The following is a 22,433-nucleotide window of genomic DNA, read 5'->3' as shown; positions in this document are numbered from 1 at the left end:
TCCAGTCAGAAGGGCGAGAAGAAGAAGGATTTGAGCAAGATCAAGTGCTTCCATTGCCATGAGTACAAACACTATGCCACTAAGTGTCCTAATCAGAAGGAGTCTAGTAAGGATCATGTGTCTGCATCAGTTGAGGTAGATGCATTTTCTTCGTAGTTCGAGAAAGATTTCTCATTAATAGGTTGCATGGCAAGCTCAATAGACAACATTGTATAGTATATTGATTCAGGAGCATCCTTCCACATGACCGAAAACTAGGAATATTTCAGCCACCTGAAAGAGACGGACATGCAGTTTCAGATTGAGCTAGGAGATGATGGAAAGTATGCAACTAAGGGAGTTGGTATTGTTAGTTTTGAGGAGTCAAGTAGCTCTATCCATCTCAGAGATGTCCTCTATGTTCTAGGATTGAAGCAAAACCTTGTTTTAGTAGCTACCCTTGAGGACAAGGGTTATGATGTCATCTTCAGCAGAGGTAAAGCTTACCTCAAGCACTTAGCTTCTGGATGTAAGATGCAGATAGGTGTTAGGATGAAGAATCCGTACTTGCGACAGTGTCAGTTTTGAGAGGGAGTCAGGTAGCTCCATCTCAGAGATGTCCTCTATGTTTTAGGATTGAAGCAAAACCTTGTTTTAGTAGCTACCTTTGAGGACAAGGGTTATGATGTCATTTTCAACAGATGTAAATCTTACCTCAAGCACTTAACTTCTGGATGCAAGAAACAAATAGGTGTTAGGATGAAGAATTTGTACTTGCAACAGGTTGAGACAAGGCGCAACCTTGAGCAACAAGGCAGGAAGTGCGCAGAGTAGAGACATGAGAGTTGAGGAGAGTAGAGCTCTAAGGGAGTCCTTAGAGCAAGAGCAAGTTAGAGCTCCCAAGAAGGAGCCTCAACTAGTATCACAGTTTGAGTCTCGGCTAGTTGGCAAGTGGGCCGACCAACAGGATGATGAGGAGAAGAGACCAGAGCGAGTGGAGGTAGCCACTCAGTCAGTGACTCCTAGTACAGGGAGAGTTCAAGCCAAGTGGGTAGATGAGTTGTTTAGGGAGGATGAGGAGAGAGTTGGACCTCCCAGTACCACATTCAGGCAGAGTAAGCAAACATAGAGGTACACTGAGTACATGGCACTAATGACTGAGTTGATAGACTTTAAACCTGAGGGCAAATCAATAGTAGGCTCCGATGGGGTGTACAAGGTGGATCATAGGAGCATCGTTAGAAGGAACAAGTCTTTAGATTATATTCTGTAGCAGGAAGCAGGGAAGTCTTCTAGTTCAGAGGGAGAAACTACAACAACAGATAATGTGGTGGTGTTGGAGACAGATCTAGGTGGAAGAGGTTCTTCTAGAAGTACCTTCCTCACTAAGAGGGAGTGTTGAAAATGTAGCGAGTAAATATCTTCTGGCTGGTGCCTTAGCTAGTGAAGACCTCTATTTGTCTTTCTCTCAGTATGAGTGCGCACTCATGAGTTAGACTTTAGTTAGGATGAGTTTATTTCCAATTTACTAGACTAATCATCAAGACGGTATTCGTAGAGTTGGAGCTTCAGTTAAGTAGAAGTCTTCATTAGTTTGACTACATAATGAGGTGGTAGTTATAAGTTCAGTTAGAGCGAGTTAGTCTTTAGTCTTGATTGAAGGAAGAACGAGTTAAGACTCCAAGTGTTGATTGGAGAGAGAAAGAGTATCACTCTTAGTTAACTCGTCAATAACAACTCGAGTCCTAAAATTGAACTGAACCTTCCTTGCATGATTGAATTGGGTTTATAAAGAGGAGGAGAAAGGCACATGAAATCATAAGTTTTGTTCACAAGGTTTGTGAGATTATCCTTGATTGTGGAGAGTGTGGAGAGCTTGTGTCCTAAGGAATAAGAGATCAATTGCACAAGTATTTAGGAGATTGTACACAGAGCTTGTGTCCTAAGGAGTAGGAAGTCACAAGTGCATTAGAGAGTAGGAGTTGTGCTACAAGATAAGAGCCAAATCTGTGCAAGGAAATAGGGGTAGATTTGCGCAAGGATTTAGGAGGTTTCTAGTGTGCAAAGATCAAGGAGAAGAGAGTGTTGAAAAGTGTAACTAGGTTCAGTGTTCATAATGACATGTGTAATTGTGATTTTATGTAACGACGTAAAGAAGAAAAATAAAATTATTATTGTAATGCTTGTCTCATGGGTTTCATGAGCAAGGAATTTTATTTTTAGTGATTGCTCCCATTGTGAGCCTTTAGGATTTGTCATCTAGCCATAAGAGTCTATGTCATGTATGAAGGACCCTTCTTGGGCAAGTTACACAGTTGTATAAGTCATCAAAAGAGTCAAAAGACCCTCCAAGACAAGCACAAGCATCTCCTAGCATGTCGGCTTCAAGATGGAATTAATAAACTCCTCCAACAGACATGTCGGCTCACCCTCTTGAAGTCGGCCAATTTGAGGGGAAAATCGCTATAAATAGGCAGCTTGGCCTTAGTTTAGAAGCCAAATTTTTGGAAAATTGTAAGACTGTAGTAAAAAGGGGTCAAAGAAGAAACCTCCCAACTAGCGAAGTAAGAAGAAGGAAGAGCGAAGTCCTTAGGGTTATTTTTGGGTCTGTTTTAAGGGCTGTAAACCTCCATATGTGCAAGGAAGAAAGAGGTCTGTTGCAACAATGGAAGCCAAGGAGAATTGCAATCCTCTTAGGGAGCCAAAGTGGAAGAAGGGCTTGTCAAAAGAGAAGTCGAGACAAGCCAAGAGGATACTTTATCCTAAGCAAGGGTATCGAGGATATTTCTCTAGAAGAAGGTTCTAAATTAACGTCAAGGATTGCAAACCTAATTCAAGAAGGCGAAGGTCTAAAGTAGAAGGAAGCCGAGGTTGAAGAAGAAGCCGAGAAGGAGGAAGGAGCAGAAGGATGACTATCGTTGATTAAGGATTTCAATGGAACATGTGTCTTGGTCTTGGAATGACAAATATGTCAAGGGTCTTGGTTTTGGTATTCTGTATTCATCAATTGAAGTCTGTATAAGAAGAAGAATTTGTTCGGGTTTTCCCCTCAAGCGGGAGAGGTTTCGACCCTTGCAGATAGCCTATATTTTGTGTTTCTTGTCTCTTTATGGTTTATTCATTGGTAGCTGTTTGATGAAGAAGAACACTAATAATCTAATAAAGAGAAGATCCTAATCTAAGAAAGTAAAAAGCATTCACAAGTAGTTATCATAAGAAGAGAAATCACCTAATACTTGATGCCCTAGATTTCTCAACATGGTATCAGAACTAAGGTGTCAAAGTCAAGGAAGGGCATCTTATCAAGGGACACTAGAGGATCGAATCTCGAGAAAGACATCATAGCAAATCGAAGGTTGTCAAAGTGAAGTCAAGATCTACATTGAAGTATCAAAACCCTAGATCAAAGAAGAAGTCTTGGGATCATCATCAAGAAAGGGAAGGCCAAAACCCTACATCTACTCAAGGTGAAGAAACCTACAAATCAAAGCAACTAGAAGTCTATTCATTCAAGAAAGGTACTTCAATGACGTTGTCAGCAACATTTTAAGGCAATCTCCCTCTCATTGAAACAAGGTCCTTCCTAGTGAAGGACACCATCAAGAAGTCATCATCAACTAAGTGATCTCCGTACTTGAGGGGTCAAGGATCGCTCTTGAAGAATAAATCTATCTTCATCAAGGAGAAGGTTTCTATCATCTATATCATCATCAAATTCAAGGGAGCAGCAAGTGGAAGAAGCATCTTAACAAGTAAGTATATGACCTTATCTGAATCTGTCAAAATGTCTTTTTGCAAGGAAAGCAACAAATTGGTTGGGGCTTCAAACTATCTTGCATGGAAGAAAAGGACAGATCTGAATCTCATTGAAAATGAGGTCATGGATCATGTCAAAGGATCTATCACCAAACCAGGAAAAGAAGATGCTCAAGAACTTGCAAAGTTTATGAAGGGGGAAGTTAGGGCTTAGAGTATTCTCATTGAATCCATCAAGGATCCCCTCATCCCATATGTATCTAAACTTGAAACTTCAAAAGAAATATATGACAAACTGGTAGAGTTGTATTCCGTAAGCACTGTAGGAGAAGTTATCTCATTAAGGCAAGAACTCTACAAGTTGAAGAGGTCAAAGGAAGATGGAATAGCCTCATACTTTATGAGGATATCTGAGATTAGGGATCAACTTCAAGAATTGGGAGAAGTAATATCTGACAGGGAAATGACTACAGTTGTACTAAATGCACTACTGGAGGAGTGGGGTAACTTTATTTCAAGTATTTATGGGAATAAAGAAGCTACTCTATTCCATGAATTGTGGTCACTGTGCAAGATTGAAGAATCCAGGCTAAAGGCAAAATCTGATGTGGGATCAGGTGAGCAGAATCAGGCATATGCTGCAATGACAAAAAGGAAAGGAAAATTTGGAAAGTTTGGTCCTCAGAAAAAGAAAAGAACATGGCTAAGATTCAATGCTATGGGTGTCAAGAATATGGGCACTATAGAAGAGATTGTCCTAAGCTCAAGAAGGACAATAACAAAAGAGGAAGAGGAGAAGCCCATATTACTGAAGAAGTGGAGGAAGCTGAAAAAAAGTCCAAGAAAGAGGAAGTAAGAGATCTCTACTATGACTGAGATAGTCTTCCTAAGTTCTTTTCAAGTTCCTAAGTCTTCTGTTGTAAGAGATGGCTATGGGGGTTATTGCTCTTGCATCACATTAAATAATCATCTTCATAAGAGTAGGAACAACATGTCAAGGGGAGCAGCATGACTAAGAAAACAGTTTGATAGGCGGAGTACTTGGGCACCCCATTTGCCATTGATGTGAAAGGGGGAGAGGATGTTTAGATATTTCCATCAATGACAATGGGGGAGACTGTTGGTCAATAATTGTCATTGATGAAATATATAATTGATGAGCTCTCCTAATGAATGCTACACTAGTACATGATGACACTATGAATCCTATGACGAAGACATGTTGTCCCAAAAGAATCATCCTCTGCACTAAACAATTCAAGGGCAGTCACAAAGAAAATAAATTTTGGCATCTTGGAGGCAGCCTATCACAATGAATCCTATACCACCTTAAAGAGGACTTCTCCCTCTTTCTAACGAGCCCTTACTTGTCTCCAAACTCCTGGTAGTTAGTGAGAAATTGATTTTTTAAGTTGAAAATATATATTTAATTATCTAGCCGACCTACACTTTGGCCTACTCATGTCGGCCTATTCCAGAGACATGTCTCTTCATCTCCCTAGCGAAAACAATCTATATATATACAATTTGGTGTTCATTTCTTATTCAATTAATTCAGTGATCAAGCACAAAACAGAAAAGATAAGTTCACAACTCATGAACTTTAAGGGAGAACATATAACCTTAAGAAAAGGAGCTCGGAATTTTTGAACAATGAATATTTTTTTAAGCTCGGACTTTAGGACAGGAATCACTTTGAATGACTTGGACTAGTCACTGTGGTGCTTGGATTTGCAAAACTCGGATATCTTTGATATTTGTATAACAACCACCTGTTTTGAGTTGTGTAAGATCTCTGGCCTAATTACAGAAGACTTGGACCTGTTCTAGACCTCGGAACTGCTGAACATTGCTTGTGCAGATAAGCAGTGACCTGTTAAAGGCTTGTTAAGGCTCGGAATTTGCATAAAAGCTTCTGACCCGTGGAGAAAATAACACCCCAGAACAGTAACATCTGTGAAACCTTGTTACAGTCTTTTGGAGGCTCAAATTAATAAAATAGTCACTCGAATCTGTGGCTGTCATCTGTGGAGACTTGTATCTGTGGTAGCTCTGTTTTTGTGATTGCAAACATTTCATGCTAAGGACCTGTGATACCTCACCTGTGGAGCTCGGATCAAGAACAATCATTTGTGGAAGCTAGCGAAGCATACCTCAGTTAAAGGAGCAACCCACTAATATTGTTTGGAGCAAGTTACAGTCCGGTGTTGACTTTGAAGTAAAGAACTCAAAAGCCTTAAACAATGGAGTGTTTGGAGAGTGAAGTACTAAACAGTGAAGAACTTGTGAGCCTTCAAATAGTAATGAATCTGGAGGTGTAAAGGACTTGTGGCCTTGTCAAGGAATTGAATATTTGAATAGTGAAGACTTGGGTTAACTTAAAGAAGCCTTGAAAAGATATCTTTGGAGCTGATTGAACAGTGCAGAACTTGTCAAGGACATTCAAGTAAGTACATCACACATTCTCTATTAAAAGAAGCAATTAGGATTGGTGCCCTAGGGGTTGGTGCCCCTAAACACAAGGTTGGCGCCTTGAGAAGAATAGGGTCGAAGCCCTAGAGGTCGGAGCCTCAATAAAAAGTCCAAGTTGGTGCTTGGCTACAGGTTGGTGCCTGGAACATTGAAGGGTTGGTGCCCTCAACTATTATTGTGCTGAATTATTTGAAAAAAGGATAGAAGTCCTCTCTCTTAAAAAAGTTATTGTTATTATTCATCTCATTTCTGATTATAATTGTGAAGAATCTAACTGGTAAAACGAACAATTGAAAAAAACACTGATTCACCCCCCTCTCAGTATTTCCAATAATTGGTATCAGAGCGTGGGTCAAGAGTTCGATACACACCCGACTCGCTTGGGGGGGGGGATTGTTGGACATTGGATAAACCAACGCTCCCTGTGTGTTTCGTGACATGGACTAACCACCTCTCTTGGATCCTTATCTCTGGTGATGCGATCGTTGACTAACACCTGCGAGTTTTGGTCTAACCGCAATCTTGATTCCCAACAAAACTTGCTGCAACTTGGTCAACGCAGGAAAACAAAAAACACAATCAACCCTTCACACGTGTGGAGGAGAAGAAGGCTGCCCTGAAATTCGTACGACCCAATTAGATGAAGAGAGAGAGAGAGATATGCGTGAGATGATGAATGTCCAAATGAGGTAGATGCTTCTTCTATTTATATGCAACGTTGAGGGTGAAGAGACATGACTTTTGGGCTTCTTGAGCCTATGTTAGATTTCTGGCCAACCTTGACAATTTGTCCGTAGAAGAAATAAATTCATAATTCCATTTATACATGTCAGAATGAGATGATCCTTAGATCAATCCTACACCTCTCGGAAAGAGGAATCCAACAAAAATATCATCTCCATCATATGAGCTATCCAAGGTGGAGTTTGGCCCTAGTTGCCAAATCAACCACAAGAAATTCCTCCTAGCTCCAGCTAAATTCTCCACTGAGAAATACCTCCTATCTCTAGCCCTTACCTCTCCCGACCCACTTCTCTAAACCCCTGTGCAACATTTGGTCAATAGCTTCTGCGCCCTTGCCAAAATATAGAAAAATCAAGCCAGGTAATCGCTTCCAATCCAACTCGGCAAATCATTGTCCAAAATCCGGTATGACAATAAGAAAAATTCCTTATAAAATCTCAGAGCGTCTAACCCACGCTTGTTCCCACATTGTGCTCCACAAAATACCTCTGCGCCCATGAAAAATGCATTACTGAATAAACTCCTGCAATGATGTCCAATGGAAGTTTTGAATTGAGCTCCCCAAATTGGCTCACTAGGGAGAAACTCGAAGTTCTCCGAAATGAGGGTGGAATTCTACTTGGAATTCCTGGTGCTAAACAACACTTTGGCCCTTGTGCTAAACAACTCCAAGAGAAGATGAAATATGAAGTGTAATAGTAAAAAGATGATCCACAAAATGAGTCCCTCCTCTTTTTATAGTTTCTCTCCATCCTTTTAGACTCTTTTTAATATTATTTTATTAATGGGGGCCATTTTCCACTTAGTTATTTTTTCCACCATTTTAATAAAATAATAATTTGCCGCCAATCTGCAATAAAATAATACTTGTCACCTTTCTCCAAAATGCTAGTTTCCCCTTTTAATTAATATTACTAAAATTGGGCAAAGTTCCCATACTCACAAAATTGGGGATATTATATTCCTTCCCGCCAAAAACTGCTTTTCTTCAAGTAATGCCCAAACAAGCACTCTCCCTATCAACCGACCTAAATGTCCCAAATGTGCCACTGAGTCATCCCTATCCCCAACACTATCCTGTCATGAAGGAGTCCCTCGATACCAGGGTCCCAAGCCATCCTGATCAATGTGAAGCACCCCTTGCTCCACTCACTATCCAACCTAGTACAGGCACCCGAAGCCCTCTACATGCTATTAGTAAGTAGAGCATCATGATAATATAAAGTCTTGATCAACTCGTCGTGCAACTGCTCTACTGAGTCATCCATCTCATGCACTCCAAGGGTGGACTCCTGAAGATACAATCCAACCCTGGTGGAGATGAATCCTTGCCCGCATGAGCTTTGCCTAATCTCCTCCCATTGATCATCCCTTCATGCTGGTGAAATCCCCCACGCTAACGACGAATCACTAAAATCCAATGGAAGATCAAAATGATCTCCCCTATCTAAACCAACTCATCCCTAAGGGTAGCTGAACTGTCAAGTACTGTGACGCTAAGGTCCCATGCCCATTGCAGGAAGAAACTGTCTTGCTAACCCTATGACACTCTGGTCATGAATGACTGCCCAACATGCTCGTACTAGAGCCTTCGATCTTGTAACTCTCGGCCATAATATATGTGATGATCGAGGTTATGCCAAACTTGCCCCAAGCGACTCAACAATGCCAGCGCCTATCACTCCATGGTTGCCCCAAATTCTGAGCAACAACCTGCCTTACCATATGATGAAGACCTCAGTGATCACCCGTGTGTTAGTCTAAGAATGAACCAGATCACGGCTATCCTGACTATACTCACTAAGAAATGGAGTGTTCCACCAATCAACTGGATCCCTAGATCCCATAGCGATACTAGAGGTCCACAACTCCCAATCCTCACTGCCTGCTGTAGTGACATGCAACTAGCTATTGGGACTCTTCTATGCCTCGTCTCTGACCCCTGTATGTATCCAAAAGATGGGCACCAAGCATCAATAATCTGTCCCGCGTATGACCAATTGCTCTGCTCCTACTAGACCACATAGCGCAACTTGCTATTCCAGCTCTTGATGATGTACCTAGATACTGCCTGGAGCCTAGGCATCGTCGTGCCAATGAGGACTACCATCCCTTGTACCTCATGCTCACATAACACGTCGGGTTGTCCTGCAATTAGTGCACCCTGCAACTCCCTCACGGTCACCTCCCTAAGCCTGCACCCGTCAGCTCGTGCCCTAACCAAATGCCACCATCGAGAAGTCTCTCCCTGGATACTCTGTGTCCCAACTAATTGTCTTGAGCGAGCCTCGTGTCTGTTGCTCATGATGAAGGTGTCGAGGGACAACATCCAACTCCTCTGTTCCTGCAAATAATGTAGAAGTGAGAGAGGCGTGTGAGTCGCCATGGATATCATCAAATGATGCTCATTCGTGTTCTCATCGATCCTGGGTGATCAATATCCAATAGCATGCCTCTTCTCTATCAGGGGGTCTCCTTGGTGGTATTGCTCCAAAATCCCAATGGGAACCATCACACATCACTACATACGTCCAAGCGTCCCAACACTCCCCTGCATAAGGACATGTATCTCCATGCCCCTTGGCACACGAATGCACCCAGTTGCACACCTCTGTGCACTGCTGGACACCACTACTAGCTGCCATAACCTCTCGAATCATCTGGTATCCCTCCTGTGACAAAGTAGCTGTCGCTCCATGCAAAACATCGAGGTGATGTAAATTGCTCTTCCTACTCCATAGTGCAAGGCTGCACAACACAACACTCTTTTGTTCACCTCTATGCTCCTCGGCAGAACACTTAACTCTGTGGCACGACTCTGTGCACCACTGAACACCTACGTTAACTGCCGCACCACCTTGCATCCTCGGCCATCCCACATGCGTCCATGCATTCGCTACTCTGCTAGTGAATCCACTACATGCTAACGAAAATTGTTCTATTGTGCCTAGCCTCAGTAGCTCCTGCGTCCAATATGCCAATAAGAGAGCACTGTCTCCATACAATGCCTTGACTATTGGCTTGTTGATGGCACCTCCTCTGATGAAGCCCTGCCAGAGTATGTTGATCATCCTATAATCCCATGTATGCCCAACATCCCTAGAAAACCCGCAAAGTCTGTCTGTCCCCTTGTCAATCCAACCCGGGACTAGTGCTGATATAGAGCTGAAAGTGTGTGGGCGCTCGGTCACCACATCCATCGTACTGCTAATACTATCACTAACCAAGCCCATGTTGTGATGGGGAATCCCACCTGGATTCCAACAACAATTTGGCCTTCGTACTCCTCTAGTAATCCACGACCTTTGCTGAAATGCGGCCATGGATGTACCAAACTGCCTAACCTGCTCCATCAGGTACTAGCTCAGTAACTCTCGCCATTCAATCCCAAAGGAGGGATCAAATGTACAATTTCCTATGTACAGAACAAGCCCTCCATGTTGACGCTGTGCCATACTCAACTCAAGCCGTTTTGCCCTTCTTACTCGGTCATCCCCTATGATCTGTCTCGACAACTTTGCCTCTCTCAATCTAATGCATAAGGGTGAGATAATAACGCTGAGGACCTTGTTAATGTGCCTCTGAAGCGAACTATGCTAAAATCCCAACGTGTGATCTCCTCGCTGCCCCTCGTCAATGTCCAGCCCCAAAGACGGCTGCACATCCTCCTCCATCACGACCTCAGCTTGAGCCTCCAATTACTCCTCCACTGATAACCCATCATATAAAACATCCTCACTAGTCAGCTGTAGGTGACTATCGTTCGGCAACTCTGTCATAGATCTGGATGCCTCTGTACCTGTTGACTCCTCGTCAATGGTGGAGATGTCTCCCGACACCTCACCAACCTGTGGTGCGCTGCTATCACTTGAAAACTCGGTCGCAACACTGGGTACCTCATCAACTGTTGGTATCTCATCAACGGGTGTATGCTCAATTGTCTCTTTGCCAACCATGGCCCCTTCAACTACTTTTTCATCTTCTACCTTGATCCTCCACATCATCTCTGCATAATTTCATTGAATTCCCACTGATTTGTACATGTCTCTTAGTTCACAAAACTCCTAAAAGGAGAGGGACGCCTGAATGTAATGTCCCAATGATTGGTATGCCCTCCAATTTCCTGCCAATAACTCCACATCAATTGCAATCATTTCTTGCCATCTTGATGCATTATCCATAATCATGGGCATAGTGGATTTGTTGTATAATTGAGAATGACCCTGATTCCCCATTGTGGTATCTGCTCCCCCACATCAATCATCATTTGTTTCATCCTAATCACCTCATTCAAGGTTATTGCCATGTTGTTTGATTTTAACCTTTCTTTGGATCCCATGCTTTCTTAGCTTTTTATTCTAGTCTTGTCATCACTTGGCTTAAGGCCCACAACTGGCCAAGATCATGGCTCTGATACCACTGTAATATTCCAAATTGAAAATTTATAGCAAATAACAACAACATGTACAAGGAGCAACAACCATAAACAAGTACTGCACATGCATATCAAAACACCAGGAAAATAACGTAGAACAACTGAGCCATTTTATTAATCTTGAGAATGATGAGTATAATGAGTAAGGAAAATGGAACCTGGGCTTGCTACTACAAGCTATGCAAAACCCAAGTGAGACAACTTTGATCCGGAGGAAACACTGGCCCAAACTGTTACTACGCACTACCCAGGGAATTACTTATGCTGCTGCTAGAATGAGACTGAAGATTCTGCAATGAAAAATGCCTGGATCACCCTGAAATTGTAGCCACGAGCTCCACTCCTCAAACCTAAAAATACCCAGAGATGGTTTGGCCCAACTCCAAGCCAAAACTGAACCCACAACGTGATGCAAATTTACCAGTTAATCAACAATACACCCTGCTATAAGAATGAGAATTTCGGGCTCGAATATTGCCCGGAAAATTCTGTAAAATTTGCCGGAGTCTCCTCCCAATATACCCACAAAAACCAAGAAAGAGTTTGGGCTGAGTTCACCGACCCCTGGTGAACCCCAATAAGTGTGAATTGCCTAATCTGGACAGAAAACACCTCACAGTTTTGATACTACTGAATTATACCCAAATCAATCATGGGAAATTCCTCCCAGCTCCGGCTAAATTCTCCACTGAGAAATATCTCCTATGTCTAGTCCTTATCTCTCCCGAATCCACTTCTCGAAACCCCTCTGCAACACTTGGTCAATAACCTCTGCGTCCTTGCCAAAAGATAGAAAAATCGACCAAAGTAATAGCCTCCAATTCAGCTCGGCAAATCGCTGTCCAAACTCTGGTATAATAATAAGAAAATTCCCTACAAAATCTCGGAGCCTCTAACCCATGCTTGCTCCACAATGTGCTCCACAAAATACCTTTGAGCCCAAGAAAAATGCACCATTGAATAAACTACTACAATGATGTCCAATGGAAGCTCTGAATTGAGCTCCCCAAATTGCCTCACTAGGGAGACACTCGAAGTTCTCCGAAATGAGGGTGGATTTCTTGGTGCTAAACAACACTTTGGCCCTTGTGCTAAACAACTCCAAGAGAAGATGAAATATGTAGCGTAATAGTTAAAAGATGATCCACAAAATGAGTCCCTCCTCTTTTTATATTTTCTCTCCATCCTTCTAGATTTTTTTTATAATATTATTTTATTGGTGGGGGCCATTTTCCACTTAGTTACTTTTTCCACCATTTTAATAAAATAATAATTTACCACCAATCTGCAATAAAATAATACTTGCCACCTTTCTCCAAAATACTAGTTGCCCCTTTTAATTAATATTACCAAAATTGGGCAAAACTCCCATGCTCACAAAATTGGGGATATTATAGAATAAATTACATAAGCTGGGCATTTATCATTGAGCATAGATCTAGTATTTTTGGTGACTGTCATCTCTGCATATCATGTCTGATATAACAGTGATAATTACATCATAAGAGGGCTAAAGTGTTTAAGATTTCATATTGGTAAACTTGGTTTGTCATTTGGAAATTGTTTGACACATTTTGGCACTAATTAGCTCACTGATTTCACAAGTAATTCACTGCTGTCCTATTGCTCACTGAATATCATTATATCACAAGTAACGTAAAGTGCTTTCTCCAGCTCATGCTTTGTTATTGTGAAGAAGATCATTGGCATTGGTAATCTTGGATAAGAGTACTAACATTTGGTTGTCTCTTGTGAGTTTGTTCATAATCTTTAAAGGTTATACAATTTGCACTAATAGGCTCACTGATAAAGCACTTCAAGCATTAAGCTCTAATCTCATAATTGTGTTGAATGTTTTAAGATATTTGGGCATTGACATTGAAATAATTTGTTCCAATTGTGTTTATTTGTGATCTATAAGTCTTTAAGGACCTTTGGTTGTGATCTAATTGGCATTGTGATAATCTAATTATTGGGTTAAGAATCTAAGTAGCCAAAGGACTTTCTAAATATAATTGAATATCTTGTTGATATTGTCTTAAGGGCAAATCATAACTAAGTGCTTAAAGAACACTTAAACAGTCTTACCTTAAGAATCACTCATTCACGTTGCATATCATTCTAAGCTAGTTTTGCATCTAATAGCTTACCTCCAAGCATAAGCTTGGTTGATAGACATTTAAGACCACTCTTTTTCATCTAACTTGAGGAGCCTAGCACCTCTTTAGTGGTTAACATGGTGACCTTGCAGTCGTCAGAGCCACAGTCTCTGCAACGCCGGAGGCACCAGGTGGTTAGAACATAGTGGGAGGTATTGTTAATCAAGCCTCTGCTTGTTTCCCGTTGGCTTCTATCCCACAATCTACTCTAGAGACTAGTTCCAAAATAGTTAAGAGGAAGGTTACATTTAAATTTTAGAACAGGCTTCTAACTTAAAATCAACTAAGATTTTGCATTTCACTTAGCTTGTAGGATTTGCACTACATCTAGGATAGTCAAGCATCCAAGCAGCGATTGTTCATCCGGTTACTTGGCATCTAATTGGTAATAAACAAGAAGTTGACTCCATAAAGGCACTAGTCTCATATTTAAATCTAATCTGATATTTAAGTCTTGCTAAAATTAACCAAGTAGCTAGGACATTCAATCGTGTCTCCCGGACTCGTTGGTTGCCAACTTGTGCTTCATTCCCATCTTCCTAGGGACTACCCCCCATAGCCTACTGTTGGGAGACAGCTAGAACGGAGTGGGTGGGGATCAGAGTGACAGCCCCCGCCCTGAGTTGTTGTCGCACTGTGCCTGTACATTCTGAGCGACAATAGGTCCCATGAAAAAATTGGCATAGCAAATGTCAAAATTTCGGAAGCATAGCAGAGTTATAAAGGGAGAGAAAGAAACAGACTGGTGAAGTTGGGATTGGCACACATTCAAGATTGATCACAGGATGCAGAGCGCAAACACCAGTATATCCAAAGAACAAGATTATTTTAATTTTGGTCTCTCATAACCTCCTCCAAACTTTTCTATAGTTTAATCTCATTCTCAACTAAAGCATCACACAGTTCTGATGCTCTAGTTAGGTGGTCCTGCACAGAGTGGAGGGCAGATATTCCCTTCATCGATGCATATTGGGCAATGTTTTAAAATTCCATCTTGGACTTGGAATAGGTCGAGGGTCAACTCAGAGTTGGACTTGGGCTTGCAATGAGTCAGACTGATCCGATTTCAGTGACTCGGTTTGCTAAAAAATATATAAAATATGTAAACTTTAATGAAAAATATAGATTCTAAAGATTCCAAACCATGATTTCAAATTATTTGAGACAAAATATGCAATGTCTGCTAATGTGTATACCATGTAAGGGTGAATGTATCGAAATGGCACTGAGTGCAATACATATTGATAGCTATTAGGCCTATTAAGAAAGCTGAACAGGTAAGGAATTGCTATTGTGGATGATTAACAGTGAATCATAAAGCTTCATGTTGATTTTTTCAACTTTTGATCCTTCCAACAATTATGTATACCCATAATGAATATACAATTGCTGTGCATCTGATTGTGTGTTACATAGAGCAAGACAAACTAAGTCGTGGAAATTGTATTGCATTCACATCTGGATCCTTCAAATTCTTTATATTTTGTTTTTACTTGTGAATATGTACATTCCTTAATTTTTAGAATCCAGCTTTTATTCAAATAGTATTTTTCCAGTAAGCATTGCAACTACAGATGTGATTTTGAATTATCCCAGAGTAAAACCCCAAGTCTCAGTTAAGACAGCACATTAAGATACTTTTGGTTTAATTTTTGTGAAATCAGTTTACTTGTGAATTTCAAACTAATATATGGGTTGTATAAAATTAAATATAACTGACCGGTACCTACTACCTAGACCTCCATCTTCATTTCATGTAACTTGTAGTTTTTTTTTTTTTTTTTCCTTCTCTTCTTTCATGCACAATGTGCTGCATCGACTTGGCTGAGGTATGGACTCGGCTGAATAGGGGCAGGTTGTCACTGGACTGGTGAGTCATGCCTTGACTTGGTCCTCTGAACCAATCTACTGGCCGAGTCAATAGATGGTGGTCAACTCTGCTGAGTTGACCAAGTCTGAGTCAACTCCGACAATTTTTTCAAAACACTATATTGGGTTTATTTCTTATCATCTTCTGTATGTTTCGACTCAAGTGCATGCCTGTTCAAGAATCGAGTGAAAAGTAAAAGCGAAATTGCTGTGACTGTAATGCAGTAGGAGTTAGATAAATACACTTTAGCCTGAGCAATTCCTAGTTATGTCTGGATAAGGTTTTATTTACTTTTAATCTTTATTATTCAGATAAAATGCTTCAAATTATACTGATATACAGAATGAAAGTATACGCACTAAAACAACCATGACAAGCTAAGGCTGCAGGGCAAAACCGCCTAGGCTATCAAAAATCAGCATGCATTGCATAAAAAATAAAGAGTTATAAGAGCCCACAGTGCCCATGGCAGCAAATAATAAACACAAGTTAACAGGCCAACTGTTCAGAGTGAATAGGAGGATCAGGAAACCCGCTGCTGGAGGGGTGTCTCTGCCCTCAGGTGCAACCGTGCAGGTCCCGATCCATCGGTTGTGTGTTGAGATATGGTTATTTGGACTTTCCGGCATCTTTCAAATAATATACCACAATGACTTCAAGTATTGGAGGAAAATATGCTTGTACTGTGTTCAAATAAATTACTAATGTCAAACTACTGTCTTTTTCCATTTGTAATTTATTAAATTTTGGAGGCAGATTGAGTAATGGATCATTTGCATCTTAGAAAAAGAGAACGTTCTGCAATTCGTTTCTTATTGGGATAATCTTTCTAAGTTTTGATGCCATTTTTATGGAAAATGATTTAGGAACTGTTTGTGGCTAGAAGCCATACATGTTTCAAGAGAGTGATCTGTCTGAACTTCGTTTGCAGAGGGAGATGGAACTAAAATCTATGTCAGCTGTGTTGCTTTTCGGAATCCAGTCAGTGATGATATTGCTGAGGCCTATCGAATTCCTCCAAATTCTTTTGTGGACAAATGTATCTGCCTGGTTTCACATTCACCTAGTTTTCATGTCCTTCGAGAAGCTGCAGAGGAACTGTTCCGTTTATCTTTCTCACCTTCTGGTTGCAGGTACATATTCTAGTACTAGTTCGCTTTAGTGGAGTTTGGTTCTCTGCTTTTTGTCTTACTTTGAAATCAGTTTTATGCTCCCTTAGGATAGTGGTTTGAACATTGTATATGTCATATGGTCACTTGCATGGTATGAATTCCTTTCTTTCCTTATGTTTTTCTGGCATGTTTCCCCTGTGGTTAATGATTGATGTCTTAAACTTGAGCGTGATGTGGAAGGTGAAAATGTGGTTTTGGAACAGAACCTGCAGCAATGAAGATTTTTCTCACAGTTGAATCAGTTGGGAATCGGGATGCTCCCAAAATATTGAGCTACAATCACCACTGTGATTTAGCTGCAACACAGGAACCTGACCCAAGTCCATATCTCTTTTTCTCTCCTCGAGCTTCTGAACTTATATAATATATGGTGCTAGACTGTGATTATGATTTTTAGTGAGACTTTGAAGTATTTGTGCAATGTTTATACAAGTATGGTAAGATACAAGAGACGTGTGATTAGGCAAAAGTAGTTGATGGCCATAAAAATATGAATCATCTCATATTGAATCCATGATTATCGCAGGCTTTGAGAGTAGGTATTCTCTACAATCAAGATCAACCCATGGCAGTCAGTAGGTAAACTAGCAAAACATAAATACAACATGGTAGCACTAAAGTGTAACACATATGGTATAACATGCTGTGCTATTAGGTAGAGAGTCATGGAAGTACTCAGCTAAGAAAGCATCGCTTACTTGTAATCCATGCTTCTACCTTTAGCATCTGCTGGTTGGCTAATTCTCTGTTTCTTTTCTTGTTTGCACAAATATTTGAGATGCTACCAATGCTGTAGCAATTTTTGGTTCTCATTTCATGAGTTTCCACTCGCCGATCAAACAAATTTCTCTCCAAATTAGTGGCAACTGACGTGGAGCTAATTGTTTGCTAGTTCTCACCTCATTTCGTCCTATTCATCTCATTTTATCCTAGTTATGTGAAGTGACTACTAGGCTTCATATAGTTGGATATTTTTGAGTACACTTAAAAATCAGACCATACTTTTTGTAGTTATATACTTCAGTCCTTGTCAGTTTCCAATCAAGAGCATTTGGACAGTCCTGACAAATTTCTCTCCAAATAATTTACAGTTATACTTAGACCAGCCTAGATCTATCTTTATTCTGCATCTCTCAAGCGTTGAGAGGGTTCAACTCTCTCAAGGTGCAAACCTCTTTTTTGAATGCAAAACTTGAGGAAAGGTTTGCACCTCAAGAGATTTGATCCCTCTTGACGCATGATGATCCGGAACTAAGATGGATCTAGGCTGGTTTAATATATATATATTTCATTTAATTTTATTGGTTTTATTTTTATTTCACTGAGTCAAATGTTTACATAACATTACAACATCTCTTCCATACTGGGCTGGAGAGTGCTTCTAGGTGCAATTATAGATATATTTTGTTGGGAGATTCATCAATGGTTCTTACATCGGATGTTCCTTACGAACTGAGTTATCTTTCAATCCCATTGATACCTTTTTTGGTCCCTTGATGAGATTAATGCTTTCAATTGAATTCAGTAAAAGTTTCAGTTACATATTAGCACTGCAAGTCAATAAGCAGGTTTTCATTGCCATTCCCCTGCCATATTTGGCATATTTAGTGGCTTTATTATGTCTATTATTGATAATGAGGTTTATAATTAGTGGTATCAGAGCAGATTATTTTCATACTGTTAACTCTCAAAATTGTACCTCGGGAATTACAATCATAAAGGGTTTGAATGCTCGCATAGGGAATAATATACCACTATCACCTTGTGATATTCCCACTTAGAAATATTGCTAAGAGATATCAATCTTGCCCAATTTCGTCTTATTTCATGTTTGCACTTAGGAGATGTGGGTTCAGAGGTCCCACATGAATTTTGGGATTAAGTGGAGGCCCAAACATTAGGAAGGAAGGGAAATATTGCGGTTCTAGTGGAGCGCGGGGGCCACCCTGTGGAGAATTATGACCCACATGTGGAAGGCACTCTCATTGGAGCGAAGTTGGTGGGGAAAGTCAAGCTGGGCCCACATGGACATCTTGGAGGCTCTTTGATAAATAGAGCAAGAGGCACTCATTTTGGTCATTCATTCATCTATTTAGAAATTGTGTCTTTGACATAGCACGCTTGAGCTGAAGCCAAGTCTGCAGTGCTGTTTAGCACACAAGTGTCTCCAAGCGGAGGTCTCAACCCTTGCTTCGGTGGAATTTGAGTGCCAACCCAAGGAGGGAGTCCTACCTATACCAGTTCGTATCGACAGTAGGGAGTGCGAGTTTGTGGAGAGGATTGGCAGCAACAACACAGGGACTGTGCAATTCTTGGAGGATGCATGCTTGGAGGTTGAGGAGTGAAGGGAGCTAGGGGCTAAAACTTGAGGTGGAGTCCGGGGAAGTGTTGTGGGGGCTTTTCCAACATTTTGGTGGAGCAAAAAATGCAACATTTGCTACAGGTTACATTTTCTGCTTGTGGAGGAGGGCTAAGCATTTGGGGGTCAATTTTGGAGCGTCAAAACTAGGGCAAACCCTTTCTGGATTTTTCTGGGTTTATTGAGGAGAGACCAAGATTAATTTGGTAGAATTCTCTGTGCAGATATGAGGGGTCAAATAGGGGCCCCAACTCAATCAACAACTAGAGGAGCTAGCGGAAAATTGGGCCGAAATTTCAAGGTCAACATTTGGCCAATTCCTTCGTGGGTTTTTGTGGGTTATTGGTGGAGAGCCCGGGGTTAATTTCCTGGAATTTTCTGAGCATCTGAGGAGGCCCTAGCAACAATTATTTGCAGCCAACAACATATTTTCTAGGTAGTTTTAGCGCAAAGGCAAGAGAGAGTAGCAACAGATTTGATGGGGATTTCTTATTGTTCATTTGGGCTCAGCTAGCTTGCCTTGAGCAAGCCCATGTGCACTCTTTCCAACACCGCATTGTACCCTCCTACTTATTAATAAAATGGCTCAGATCAGCGGAGTTCATGGAGATTTCTGGTTGTTAAATGTGCTGTATATTTTTGTGTGTGTTTCTGTTATGTTTGCTTTGTTTAACATTGTATATTTCCATTAGGAATATTACAGTGGTATCAGAGCATGATTTTGGCCAGCTGTGGGTCTAAATCACACAAACGCTCAAGTGCTATTGTGGACTAGAATTTCATAGGCTAAAACACTAGTTTCTATATTATTCCCCAGATTGAGCTTATGCCTGAAAATGTATTTACAGGAGGAATTTGAAAATGTTACTAGGAGTATTGAGAGACTGGCGGGGCTTCTCAAAGAGTGGTTATCAGCAAAGGCAACAAGAAGAAACAATAGTTGCCGACCCACAGATGAAGGAAATAAGAGGAGCATGATTGTTGAACGAAACGCTAGTAGCAATACTGTAGAGACGAAGATGGGGGGCAAAGGTAGTGACGAGATGAGAGAGAACATACCCTTGGAGGAGGGAGTTCATCTAGATACGTTTCAGCCGGTTGAGCATGAGGCTAATGGCAGGTAGGAGGAGCACGAAGATACATCTAGTGTGACGCAGGAGTCACCCCTGTTGGAGTTTCCTTTGGTAGCCGCAATAGACATATTGGAGGAGGCAGTTGAGCACACATCCATTGATGAGGCATCCATGTGTATGATAGAGCTTCAGAACGGAAGCCACCTACAACTGATTGATGAGCATGTTTTGCATGTTGGGTTGTCTATGGAGTAGTTGGAGGTTCATGTTGAACCCATGATGGAGGAGGATGTGCAACCATCTTTTGGTCTATCCATTGATGAGAGGCAGCATAGAGATCACATGTTGGGATTCCAGCACAGTTCGCTTCAAAGGCGCATTGACAGGATCTACCACGTTATCAACCCACCCCTATACATTGGATTGAGAGAGGCAGAGTTGTCTAAACATACTAAAGGGGATTGACTAGGTTAGCAACACTATTTGGTCATCTTTGCCCATTGAAGAGAGGGGGACGAAGCTACCTCGTCAAATCTCATGTGTTGACCTGGATAGCGGGATGAGACGATCGGAGTTGCACAAGGTGCAACATCCGCATGTCGGGGTTGTTTTATGTGTGGGAGTTCACGCATTCGATCCCTCTCTTGGGGTTGGATGGCGAGAGATTTTGAGTTGGTACCCAGTGGAGTGGATTGGACTCATGGAGATGGTCATAGTTTGGAGTAAAGTTCACTGGGAGCTCTTAGACACCGAGGGCACTAGAAGCCCAGGTTGGCATTAGGATCCAGGTGGAGCTCCCTATTTGATATCAGACATGCGGGATGGCTATGGCATTGATGAGGTAGAAGACCTAGTGACTGAGCACATACATTCACTAGGGGAATTCCAATCGGCATTAGCAGACAGGTGGTTTGTGAGCAGGCTCCATGAATTGTATTGGCATGTTGCGCATGGGGTTGCAAGATGATTAACATTCTCTGGCAGGAGTTGGTGGGAGGAGGTGGCATGGGTAGGTCATTGGACCAGGCATTGTATGGAGATGATTTTCTCCCATTGGGGTATTGGGAACATGAGTCATCGAGGATCGACACAGGAGAGATATCCCCTCTAGTAGGTGTGGAGTTAGGCCACTCAAGTCTACCAGGGCAGATGAGGAGGTGTAGATCACTTCGTGGTAGGTGTACTAGCAGCGTGGTGGTTGCATGGGCACATATGGGATTCCCTATGGTACATGGGGGCATGGCATTGGGTGTTGGTATCCAAGGGTGCATGAAGTTGTGTTTCGGAGTTCAGTGCTATGCTAAGGTGTGTAGGGGTACGTACTTGTGTGCAATCGAGCAAGATGATGTACAACAGGTTGTTAGAGTGTTGCCGCTAGAGAGATATCCTAATGAGGGCATTAGGCGCACCATTGGGTTTGGCACACTCAGATTTGGAGATTGAGTTGATCACAGGGCCGACTGTGAGCTTCCATTTATCACACTCTAGCATTTCACACTGACATAGGGGACTCGGATATCATCTCTTGATGCTCTCATCACGAGCAACAAGACCCTTGAGGGTCATCTGAGACAGTTGGATGGGACACAGTGCATTGGGAGAGAGGCTTCCTAGTTGTGGCATATGGTTAGGACGCGAGTTGGTGGATGCAGATTCGGGGGACTCCGATCTCTTGCAGAGGTAGCATTTGCACCACCCTTGAGCCCCAACTAAGGGTGATACACGATCCCCTTTTGGTGAGACATTTCGAGGTGTCTCTGGAGCATCTACTATGGTTGGTGGACCTTGCTTATAGGCGAATGCTTAGATTCTGGGTAACATTGGGGAGCACTTTTAGGAGGCAGGACTACAGATCCCACTGTGTGGTATAGCCGACGCAGGGCTGTGTCGCACGCACCAGATTGGTTCGTGCTGTATGGAGGTCATATATTGCTTTCACGCAGGGACTTGAGACGTGGTGTAGGTTTGTTCCATTAGCTGACAAAACTATGCCACAATCGTTCTGGCTGTGGGATCAAGGGGTTTGGTTGGTCGATTGGATACTTTGCTTTGTGGTGAGTGGGATCAGGACGGGGGATGACCCAACTCACCCTTGGTTTGACATGTGGGGGAGCGTTGAGGTCTTGATTGCATGGCAAGGTTGGTTTTCCTTGTTGTCACTACAAATCAAGGTGAGTGTTGGATTGGGTAGGAGGTGACATCATGGAGGTGCTTGGTCTAGATGCGTTGGGACTCCATATATGTTTTGCGGTCAAGTCCCAAGAGAGGTGGATACAACTTGAGCATGAGGGACAAATTGTCATGATCAGAGTTGCGCAACGGCAACGTAGTGGCACCCTTTTTAGACTAGCGTGGGATCCGAGCATCATAGGACTTGGCAGTACAACTACCCTTGGGGATGAGCTGATTTCTAT

At 41.8% G+C, this 22,433-nt stretch overlaps 1 protein-coding gene across 1 annotated transcript in view; it reads left to right on the top strand.

Moving 5' to 3' along the window:
• Positions 1-22,433, top strand: part of SCD1 (stomatal cytokinesis defective / SCD1 protein (SCD1)) — a 470,752-nt gene that overhangs the window by 37,794 nt on the left and 410,525 nt on the right. Inside the window, exon 3 of the mRNA XM_089426037.1 lies at positions 16,347-16,548. Within this exon, the coding sequence (XP_089282163.1) occupies positions 16,347-16,548 (202 nt within the window). The remainder of the gene's footprint in view (positions 1-16,346; positions 16,549-22,433) is intronic.

Source organism: Pinus tabuliformis, chromosome 6 (assembly GCF_031772625.1).
Source record: "Pinus tabuliformis cultivar Carrire ecotype Pingquan chromosome 6, CPIR1, whole genome shotgun sequence".
NCBI lineage: Eukaryota > Viridiplantae > Streptophyta > Pinopsida > Pinales > Pinaceae > Pinus > Pinus tabuliformis.
Note: the sequence above shows the minus strand (reverse complement) of the source record. Positions and strands in the feature narration are given on the sequence as shown.